Source organism: Nothoprocta perdicaria, unplaced genomic scaffold (genome assembly GCF_003342845.1).
Source record: "Nothoprocta perdicaria isolate Ctin4 unplaced genomic scaffold, notPer1 scaffold_480, whole genome shotgun sequence".
Lineage (NCBI taxonomy): Eukaryota > Metazoa > Chordata > Aves > Tinamiformes > Tinamidae > Nothoprocta > Nothoprocta perdicaria.
Genome location: NW_020455733.1, coordinates 46994 through 58083, shown reverse-complemented (window position 1 = coordinate 58083; position 11090 = coordinate 46994). Strand labels below are relative to the sequence as shown.

The 11090-nt window shown below is 70.9% G+C and overlaps 1 protein-coding gene across 1 annotated transcript in view; it reads left to right on the top strand.

The window, feature by feature from the left end:
* The first annotated feature begins 8702 nt into the window (after window positions 1-8702).
* The window catches only part of PCGF1 (polycomb group ring finger 1), a 4592-nt gene continuing 2204 nt past the window's right edge, over window positions 8703-11090 (top strand). Inside the window, exons 1-6 of the mRNA XM_026047171.1 lie at window positions 8703-8798; window positions 9920-10025; window positions 10103-10255; window positions 10655-10726; window positions 10818-10926; window positions 11033-11066. Coding sequence (XP_025902956.1) covers window positions 8703-8798; window positions 9920-10025; window positions 10103-10255; window positions 10655-10726; window positions 10818-10926; window positions 11033-11066 — 570 coding nt within the window. The remainder of the gene's footprint in view (window positions 8799-9919; window positions 10026-10102; window positions 10256-10654; window positions 10727-10817; window positions 10927-11032; window positions 11067-11090) is intronic.

The window sequence follows — 11090 nt, the reverse complement described above, 5'->3', positions numbered from 1 at the left end:
GGCGCTCGGCTCGGGCCGCAGGGGAGCTGGGCTCCCTTGAAGCGGCTCCGCCGCCGCTCCAGGGGCGCCGCCCGGCCCGGGGCTCCGCCGCCCTCCAGCCTGCGGAGAGCCGAGGCCACCGCCGCGGGCCGCCGCCGCCTCGGGAGCGGCTGATCGCGCCCCTGCGCTCGGAACAGCCGTAAAGCGGCGCGGACCGGAGCCGATAAAGCGGCCGAGTCCGGCCGGGACCGGAGCTGGGCCGGTGCGGGGGCGGGCCGGGCGAGGCGGCGGTGCCGCCTGCCGTAAGTTGCCGTCGTCGGGGCGCTCGGCGCGCAGAGCGGAGCCGCAGCGACGCGCCCGGAGCCGCCGCTCGCCGGCCGGACACGGAGCTGCCCCGTCGCTCCTGGCCGGCGAAGCGGCGACGGCTCCGATGCCATGAATCCCGCTCCTCTCCGCCGTTATCCGACCGAGGGAGCGGCCCCGCTCTGCCCTTCCCGGCGCTCGTAGTGGGATCGCGTCCGTCTCTGCCGCAGACGCAGGCTCGGCTCCCCGCAGACGTCGTTACCGGAGCGCTCGGGCTCCGCCCTGCCCCGGTCCGCGGTTCATGGGGCAAATGGACCGCAACCGCCGGGATCTGCCTCTCCTGCGAGCACGGAACCGCGACCCCGACACAGTCCCGGTTCCCCCGATCCGCCGTTCCCGGCGGCTCGCACTGCTGTTGCTTTTGACCACTGTCCCCGCGGGCGCAGACTACGCTTCTCTCCGGTCCCCCCGGTTCGGCCGCTGCCAAGGACAAGCTCCGCAGTCCCCCCTGACCGACATTACTGGAGCCCCGGGCCCTCCCGCTGCTCTTACCGGGCTGCGCGGCGGAGCGAGGCCGGTTCCACGGACGCTGCAGTCCTGGGGCATGCGGGGTCCGTCGGTTCCGGTTCGTGAGGGCTCTGCCCCGGCGACGCCGCTCCGACCGGGTCCCCGAGCGGCCGTAGTTACGGAGGGCAAGGGAGGGCGGATCGGGCTCCCGGCACCGACGACGACTGTCGCGAGTGGCGCGTCCAGAGTGTGGGGACTAGGCGCAGGGCGGCGGGTCCGGCCCCCGCGTGCCCGTGCGGTGCCCTCCGCAGGGGTCGGTCCCGGGCTCCCGGGCTCCCGGGGCCCGGGGCCGGCGGCGGTTCAGGGCAAGGGCGGCGAGGTCACATCTCCGGGCAGGGGCCGGCGGGGGCGGTGGCCGCCCGGCCGCCCTGGCGCCACTGGTCTGGGGCAAATGACATTACCGGGGCCTGTGCCTGTAAATCACCACGGCACCCGAGCCGCAGCTGCTGCCCCCGGGCACCTGCCCGCCCCGGGGCCGCGGGCACGCGGCCAGCACCGGGTTCGTGGGACCCCGCTGGCCGGCCTCGTGCTGGAGGCGCTACAGGGACTTGGGCAACAGCACCACCCTGCACTGAGCACACACTCATCCCATATGAGAGGGACTGCATCCCCATGTGAGAGGAGCTGCACCCCTCTAGCACAGCCCATCTACAAACACACAGGCACATGCACAAAAAGCAGGGTGCTGCACAGCTGTGGACATAATCATACCGTGTACACACACACATCATGTACAAATGCAAGCATGTACACATGCAGGCACAAACTCACACCTGCAGGCACATGCATATGTGCATGCACACCTGCATGCATGCACACACACGTGCCCCAGCACTGCATGGCTGCACTTGCACATGGGGTGCACTCACTGTTGCACATGCATTGCCTAGCACAGCCACATGCAAACAGCATGCAGCCTGTGTGCAGCACAGCCATGCACACCCACACCTCTGCACACACACCTTGCACAGGCAACGTGGACCCATGTGCACTGTGCACACCACCTCATCACAGAGCTTGCCAGCTGCATCTACCTGATGCACTTGTGCAAATGCAGAGCGTGCCCCACAGGTGCAGCACAGCTCTCTGAGCGATGTGTGCTCCCCCACACTCCCAACACCCAGGCTGGGTGCACAGCTGCTCCACACGGCCCCCACATATCCACTGTGTTGACTATGCCTGTGGCCCCTTGTCAGGCTCAGATGCTCCCGAGCGGGAGTGTGGGAGCACACGCTGCAACAGGGGAAGGCACAAGGACCCACAACAGCATCCGTGCAGCTGCCTCGTCCAGGGCCCTGCCCTTCCCAGCAGCCCGGCCACCTGGAGCTCCAACCGTTTTCCAGCTCCTCTCGCTCCAGGCCTGGTGGAGCGAGTGCTGGGAGACTCCGAGCCTGTTGCCCCAGCCCCAAGGAGCCCAGACAGCTCCAGCCGGGAGGAGGCCGGGTTGTTCCAGCCCCAGAAGCAGCCAGAGGGAAGCCAGGCTCCGGGATGGGGGCAGCTTGGGGCGCAGCCAGGCCTGGGGGCTCGGGGCCGGCAGAGAGCAGCTCCGTGTGCAGGGGCTGGCACTGACCAGCCCCATGGCGCCCGCCCTGGGCCAGCGTGGGGGTCTGGGAGGAAATGCCTTGCACAGGGGGGAGGGCCCGGCCCCGCAGGTTAATTAGACCTGGAGGAGGAGGCAGATGTTTGGAAGTGCCCAAGGGCTGGAATGCTGCGTGGAGCCGGGAGATGGATCGGCGGGTGGGTGACAGGGGCAGGGCGGGCGCGAGGCTCTGGGGCTGGCCCGCGCCCGGGGGGCTCTGCCGAGGCTGCCTGCTTCAGGGGGGCGGCGTGGGGCCCCCGCTGCACCCCAAGAACCTGGGCTGGCAGGCAAGGGTAGAGTCGCAGGGCCAGGAAGCACTGGCTGCGCTCGCAGCCAGGCACCAAACTGGAGCAGCACCCGGCACGAGGGCAGCTCCTCAGAGCTGCGAGCACACGGGGAGCCCACGTGCTGCCCAGCACCCTGCACCCAGCGCTGGGGATCACCCTTGCATGGGCCCGTCCAGCCGGGGACCCGCGTGGAACCACGGCCAGGCTGCAGTGTCTCCCTGCGCCCCTGCAGCCGAGGGCTGGTGCCAGGGAGGAGACGCCCTAACGCCCCACGAGCAACGGGGCTGGGATGCCCCGAGGACCGGACAGATGCACGGACACAGTGCGGGGCAATGCAGAGCCCGCGGCGCCCTGGCCACACTCATAGTGCCCTGTCCTCAGGAAGGGCTCCTGCCACCAAGCGGGACCAGGGCTCCCTGTGGGTGCAAGCGACACAACCCCACGCTGAGCAGAGCATCTGCACCACACAGGGCTCCTCACCTGACCTGGAGGCCGGGGGCAAGGACGCACAGAGCTTCACCCTGATTCCAGGCAGGGAATCGGCCTCTGGCCTTGCGGCATGACTGGAGCTTGAGGCTGCAGCGAGGCCCGGCTCTGGGCAGCAGACCTGCGGGGCCGGGGCCGCGGTGCCCCTGGCCAGCAGCAGCTGTGGGGCCCGGTCCCCCGTGCGCCGACGTCCCGGCGTGCCGGCCGCTCCGCGCGGCCTCGCAGGGCCCCACGCTGCCCCGGCGAGAGGCTGCCGCTCCCGCCCACTCCCCCCCTAATCTCATTATTGCTGGACGTCCCCTTCTTCCTCCCACTTCCCCCCAAACCCGCTGGCAAACTGTAGGGACAGTCAGCTCCTCTCTGGCTGCTGGGTTAATTCTGGGCTAATTAGATGAAGGCAGCCCAGATTGGATTACTTTAGCCTGCATTTGGTCCTCCAGTCCTTGACTTGCGGCTCCCGGGGGAGCTGCTGGCGCCTCCTGCCTCAATCAGACACTTCTTAACTGCATGAAACACTCCCGGTACCCCGCACCCGCCGGCCCCGGGGCGGGCGCTGGCACCCGGGCAGGGTGCGCGGGGTGACGGGGCGGCCGCCGGCGGGCGCAGCGGCCACCGAGCGCTGCACCGGAGCGGCCCCGGCCGGCGCTGCGGGGCACAGCCCAGGAACGGCGGCTGGGATGCCGGGATGAGGGGCGTGTGGGCATGCAGGGCTGCAGGCATGCAAGGATGTGGCTACAGGGGACGCAGGGATGTAGGGATGTGGGATGCGGGGATGTGGTTTGGACAATGCAGGCCTAGAGGGATGGGGTCATGCAGGGATTAGGGGATGCCAGAAGGAAGGGGTGTGGGGATGCAGGGATGCAAGGATCTGTCATGCAGGAATTTGGAGATGCAAGGGGGCGGGGATGAGGGGAGACAGGGGTAAGGGGATGTGGGCAGGCACATATTTGGGGATGGGGAATGTGGGCATGAAGGGCTGCAGGGATGTGGGGAGGCAGGGGCAGTGCGTGCAGGGATGTGGGGAGGCAGGGGCAGCGGGTGTGGGGATGTGGGGAAGAAGGGACACTGGGTGCGGGGAGGTGGGGAGGAAGGGGCGCTGGGTGCAGGGGTGTGGGGAGGCAGGGCTGCAGGATGCAGGCAGGCACCCAGGCCAGGACACGCAGGCCCTGCTGTGCACCCTGCCCGCTGGCGCAGGCTGCTCTATCCCCGGCAGAGCAGCGAGTCCAGCCCCGACGGCCGCTCCCCGGGGCCCGACGGCCGGTGACGCCGTGGGCAGACGTCAGCAGCGCCGCCGTGTCTGGTGGCTGCTGGGCTGGTGGTAGGCGCAGGGGAGGAGCTGCGGGGCTGGGGACGCGGGGTTGGGGACGCGGGGCTGGGGACATGGGGCTGCCGTGGCTCTGGCTACGAGCAGCAAGGAGAACCGGCCACGAGCTGCGACTGCAGCCGGTGCAGAGGCCCCCACGCAGGTCGGGTCTGCAGGGTGCAGAGCGGCGCTCGCTGCACGCGCAGTTTGAGCCCCTTGCAGAGCCCTGGCCTGTGTCCCCCATAGCTCCGGGTGCGGGGAGGTGGCCGGGAGCCCTGTGGGCCCAAGGGACCCTGGTTCAGGGTGACACCCGGTTCAGACTGCCGGCACCGCAGGCTCTGGGCACGGCAGGCCTGGCCGGGCACCGAGGCCACCCTTTCCCGGTGCCGCGGGCAGCTCTGTCCGGGCAGATGCGCGGCGGGCGCTTGGCTACGGGACAGGGAGCTGCACCGGCCCAGTGGTGCCGGCGGGAGCCGCGGCCTCGGCTGCCGCGGGGCCGCTGACAGAAGCCGTCGCTCAGAACCTCGTTATCAAAGGCCGAGGGCAGCTAATTGCATTCTGCAAATCCAATCAGGTGCATTAGGCAGGGAGTCCAGTCCATAACCGCCAGCCCCGGCTGCCCGCGAGCAGGGGCTGCAGCGAGGGGCACCCCCCGCAGCCCCCGCTGCTGTGACGAGCGCGCTGGGCCTCAGCGCGGGCTCCCGGCACGGGGCAGGCTGCACCGCAGGGCCGGGGCCGGGAAAGCCGCCGCAGGCGCTTACCAGAAGGAGCCGCCCAGGCCCCGCTCTGCCGCACGGCGGAAATGGAGCTGAATATTTGAGCAGGTCTCGGCTAAAAGCCCCGGCCTGCCCAGCCCCGCAGCGCTGAGAAGCGCTGGCGCCCGCCCGGGCATCAATTATTTATGGGAGATGGAGCTGCCTGCGCAGCTCCCGGGCCAGGATCCGAGCCCGGGCAGGCCTGGGGCCGCTTGCCCCCTGGCTGGGACCCTGGAGCACCCCCAGATCCCGGTGCTGCTGTGCCGGGCTGGGCGGGAGCGGGGATGGGGAGCTTGGTGTCATTGCTGTGGCTGTGCCCATGCACGAGGGAGCAACACGTGTACCGCGGGCAGGCGGGAGCACCTGGGGTGCGTGGGCACCGTGCACGGCTGCTCGTGTGGGCAGGGGATGCGGCATGGCCGGGTCCACGCACGTGGGGCACTCCGGGAGCGGCACTGGAGTGTGGGATGGGATAGGGCCCGGCCCCGCTGCAGACTCGTGCCTGTCCTGGAGTGAACAGAGCATCCGCTGGCTGCACCCTGTCCGAGACATCCGCGGAGCGGCTGGGGCGGGGAGGCTGAGTGTGCAGGGCGGGCACGGCAGGTACCCAAGGGCGAGAGCACAGGGCGGGCATGGCCAGCAATGCTAGGGTGTAGGTGCAGGCTGTGCACAGCAGGCATGCGAGGCTGTGTGTGCAGTGTGTGCACGGCAGGTACCCAAAGGTGAGTGCATGGGACAAGCATGCAAGGATGTAGGTGCAGGGTGTGCAACACAGATGTGCAAACACACAGGTGCAGAGTGTGCATGGCAGGCTGCAGGTGCACGCTGTGCTTGCTGCAGCGCCAGCAATGGTTCGCGCCACAGCTCCAGAGCTCAGTGCTGCTGGTGCCCAGTGCTTGCTGAGCGGCGGGCACTGCGCACTGCTGTCTTGGTGCTGGGTGCAGTGCTGGGTTTGTACCAGTGCTGGGCGCTGGGTTCGGCACCACAGCTAGTGCTGGGTTCGGTGCCACTGCTGGGCACTGGGTTCAGTACCAGTGCTGGGCACTGGGTTCGGTGCCACTGCTGGGCACTGGGTTCAGTACCAGTGCTGGGCACTGGGTTCGGTGCCACTGCTGGGCACTGGGTTCAGTACCAGTGCCGGGCACTGGGTTCGGTGTCACCGCTGGCGCTGGCTGTGCTGCTGGTGCCGGCCACGGCGCCGCGCGGCTCTGGCAGTGAGCGATGCTGCCTGCCCCAGGGCCGCGCTGGCCGGGCTGTGACCCGCCGGCCCTGGCCGCGCCGCCCTCCCCGGAACCGCTGCCGGCAGGTTCAAACGGGCCGGCCTCGCGGGCGGGCGCCCGGCCCCCCGCATCGCTCACGGCGCCAGGGCCGGGCAGCCCTCGGCGGGGAGGGTTACGGGGGCCTCCCCCTCGCGGCCGGGCCTCGCACAGGCTGCCCCGGTGCCAGGGCCCCGACATCCTGCCCAGGGTCACACCATGCAGGGGGCCACAAGCCAGTGACTGCCTCGGCCGCCCGGCTGCCCCGGTCCCGTCACCTGGGCGAGCTGGGCTGACCTGGAGGAGCAGATGCCCAGGACCAGGGCTCAGGTGGACGGAGCAGCACCCAGAGGGGCTGCCGTGAGCAGCCGAGCTGGGGAACGGGGCTGGGTCCCCCCTGGTCCCCTCTCTGCTGGTGTGTGCCCGCCCGTGGGAGCAGAGCCCAGCACCGCTCCGAAGCGCCAGGCTGCTCCTTTGGCGCCGATGGGGGCAGAGCCCCGCGGAGCCCCTGGGCTGCCCCACGTGCTCGGTCCGTCCAGCAGCACCAGATGTGCCAGAGCCAGAGCTGCTGTTGGAGCCGCTGCTGGAGCCAGGGCAGGTGCTGGAGCTGGTTCGTGTCAGAGCCGGTGCGGGTGTCCGAATTGGAGCCGATGGGGAGGAGGCAGCTGCTGCAGGTGCCGTCAGTGCCGGAGCCGGTGCCAGCGCTGGAGCCGGTGCTGGGGGGTGGCTGCCGGGTCTGGCAGCGGCCGGTCCCCCCGCAGGCTGCCCCGGCCCCGCGCCGCTCCGTGCAGCCCCGCGCCGCTCCGTGCAGCCCCGCGCCGCTCCGTGCAGCCCCGAGGGCGCGCTCGGGCGGCCGCGGAGATGCGGCGGGCGGGGCGGAGAGCGGAGCTGCTCTCTCCTTCCCTCCCTCCATCTTGTGCTCCCGGCCCTGGTCGGCCCCTTCCTGTCGGGGCGCGATCCGCGCAGCCCGGGGGGGCGGCCCCGCGCGCTCCCCAGGCGGCACTTGCTGCCGGGGATTGGAGCGATCATCGCGGCCGTAACGAGCCATTAGGGCCCTGCGCGGCCCGCTCCGCATTAGCGCCGCCGCCCCCCCGCAGCCCCGCGCCAGCCGCCCCATTAGCGCCGCGCTGGGATGCGGCGCCGCCGCCCGCCCGGCTCCCGCCGGCCCCGTACGGCCCGCACCCCTGCACCCCTGCCATGCACCCTGCACCCAGCACCCTGCATCCAGCACCCTGCACCCCTACCCACCCTGCCCCCCTACTCACCCTGCACCCTTGTCCCCTGCACCACGAGCATGCATCCTGCACCCCCTGCCTCCCAGCCATGCACCCTGCACTCCTACCCGCCCTGCATCGCTGCCCCCCTGCCCCCTATACCACAGGCATGCACCCTACACCCCCAGCACCCCCAACTCCCTGCACCCCTTGCACCCAGCACCCCTAGCCATGCTTCCTGCCGCCCAGCACCCCACCTATGCACCCTGCACCCCATCCACCCCCACCATCCTGCACCCAGCACCCCCCAGCTATGCACCCTGCACCCCCTGTGTTCTGGCACCCATCCACCCGGCACCCCCGGTATCCAGCGGCCCTGCGCCCCCTGTCCCCGCCCAGCACGGCCGCAGCGGCGGCAGTGCCGGCCACGCGGGGCGGGGGGTGCCGCACGCGCCCCCAGCCGCAGGGCCCCCCGGGGGGCAGCGGGAGGGACCCTGTCGGGGGGAGCCCCCGCGGGCTGCCCGGGCACTCGGGTGTCCCTCCCGCCCCCATGTGGCACCCAGGTCGTGTCCCCCCCCGGCTCCGGCTCCGCTCCCCGCGGCGCTCGGCTGCCCCCTGGCGGCGGAGCAGCGCGTGACGGCGGCCGCTCCGATTGGCCGCGACGGCTGTCCGTCAGGAGAGCGCTAAGCGCCATTGGCTCGCGCCGAGGGGCTCCCGCCCGACACCCAGGGGAGTGGGAAGGGCGGGGGCGGAGATCACGTGATCCCCGGGCGCAGGGCGCCCCCATGGGACGGGGCCCCCCCCACGACTGCGCTCCCCGCCGCGGCCGACAGGGGGCGGGGCCCCTGCGCGCTCCCGGCATGCGCCGCGCCCTGGGCCGCGGGGCACGCCGGGAGGTGTAGTCGCGGGCGGTGACGGCGGCAGGCCCCGCCCCGAACCCGGAAGTGAGCGTGGAGGCGGAGGAGGTTCTAAGATGGCGTCGCCTCCTCAGGGGGGCCCGATGGCGATCGCCATGCGGCTGCGGAACCAGCTCCAGGCCGTCTACAAGATGGACCCGCTGCGGAACGAGGTGAGCGGCCGTGCCCCGCCGGCGGCGCCAGGCGGCCGCGCATGCGTGGGCGGAAGAGGGCACCGGCGCCCGCCGCTCGGGGGCGCGCGAGCCGCGCAGGCGCCGTGGCGCGCTCTCCCGCGCGCATGCGCGAGCCCGCCCCTCCGCGTGCCACGCCGTGCCGCGCGGGCGAGGCAGGGGGCGTGGCCGGAGGGAGGGCGGGGCCAACCATGGGTGGGCGGGGCCAGGAGAGGTGCCACGTGCAGCCGGCAGGGTCGAGAGGGGCGGGGCCAGGTGTAGGGGGCGGGGCCAGGTTGGGCAAAGGGTTACGTGTGGGCGGGGCCAGGGGCGGGGTGGACACAGGTGTGATGTGCAGGGGGCGGGGCATAGGTGCCATGCACAGGTGTGATGGGGCAGTGCCAAAAGAGGGGGCGGGGCTGGGAGCAAAGCACAAATCCAGGGGATCCGGGCATAGGTGCAATGCGCAGGTATAGGGCTTGGGGCCAGGTGCAATGTATAGGTGCAGGGGAACCCGGCGTGGATGCAGTGCACAGGTACTGGGCTTGCGGCCAGGTGCAATGTCTAGGTGCAGAGGTGGGGTGAGGTGCAATACACAGGTATGTGGGGCAGGGCCAGGTACCATGTATAGGAGTGGGTCCATGTGCAATGTATAGGTGCAGGGGATCCAGGCATAGAGGCAATGTATAGGTGCAGGGCATAAGTGCAATGTACAGGTGCAGCGGTGGGACCAGGTGCAATGTATAGGTGCAATGCACAGGTATGTGTTGTGGGACCAAGTGCAATGCACATGTACAGGGCTCAGGGCCAGGTGCAATGTGTAGGTGCAAGGGATCCAGGCATAAGTGCAGTGTGCAGGTACATGGGATGGGACCAGGTGCAATGTATAGGTGCAGGGGGTGGGCTGGGTGCAACACGTACGTACGGGACATAGGCGCCCCGTACAGGTGTGGGGATGGGTGCTTGGCGCAGCGGGGCTGCCCTCGCTCCACTCGGTGACACGTGTGGGGCTCCCTTGTGTGCCTGCCTGCACGTGCCCCACGGCGGGGCCCCCCACGGCCCCCCACGCCCCCCAGCCCTAGGGCTGCCCTGGCCCCGGTGCCATGACGGCGCCTGCCCCGCAGGAGGAGGTGAAGGTGAAGATGAAGGAGCTGAACGAGCACATCGTGTGCTGCCTCTGCGCCGGCTACTTCATCGACGCCACCACCATCACCGAGTGCCTGCACACGTGTGAGTGGCCGCGCGGGGGCGGCCGCGGCGCGCGGGACGGCACCCCGGGACCCGCCGCAACCGCCCGTCTCGCGCAGTCTGCAAGAGCTGCATCGTCAAGTACCTGCAGACCAGCAAGTACTGCCCCATGTGCAACACCAAGATCCACGAGACGCAGCCGCTGCTCAACCTCAAGCTGGACCGCGTCATGCAGGACATCGTCTACAAGCTGGTGCCCGGCCTGCAGGAGAGTGAGTGGCCCTGGCGGGACGCGGCTCCCGAGGCCGGGGGGGCGGCGGGGGCCCCGCTGGGCGAGGGAGGGGACGTTACCCCGCGCAGCCCCCCCGCTGGCCCCGATTGCCGTGGGGCTCTGATTCCTGGAACCGGAGCCTGAGGCAGGAGCGGCTGCGCGGGAACGTCCCCAGAGCCGGGACCACACTTGGAGCGGCCGCTACAAATCCAGTGATGGAATCGTTGGCTCCTTGGAAAAGTGGGGACTGACAGGGGGTGCCGAGAGGGGCTGGTTCCCATGTCCCAAGGGAGGATGCAGGCGGGTTCAGCGACGGCCCCGGGGAGGTTTGGGGGGTCCATCACCCCGCTAGGCCCCTGGCAGGGTCCCAGGGGTCCCTCACCCCGCTCTCTGCCCGCAGGCGAGGAGAAGAGGATCCGTGAGTTCTACCAGTCCCGCGGCCTGGACCGGGTGACGCAGCCCAGCAGCGAGGGTGCGCGGGGCGGGGGGGGGCTGGAGGGGGCCGCTCTGAGCCTGTCCAGGCTGGGGGGCGCATGCTGACTCCCCACCCCGCTGCTGCGCAGACCCGGTCGGGGGGGACCCCATGGGGCTGCCCTACAGCACCTTCGACCACTCGCGCGCCCACTACTTCCGCTACGACGAGCACGTCTCGCTGTGCCTGGAGCGGCAGAGGTGAGCGCAGGCCGGGACCCCATGGGCCGGAACCGGCACCGGCACCGGGGGGGCCGCGCGGGGCAGCCCCCACTGCCCGCCGCTGCCCCTGCCCTTCCCTCCGCAGCTGCAGCAAGGACAAGGGCAAGGCCGTCCTGCAGGTGAGCGCAGGGGGCGCAGCCCAC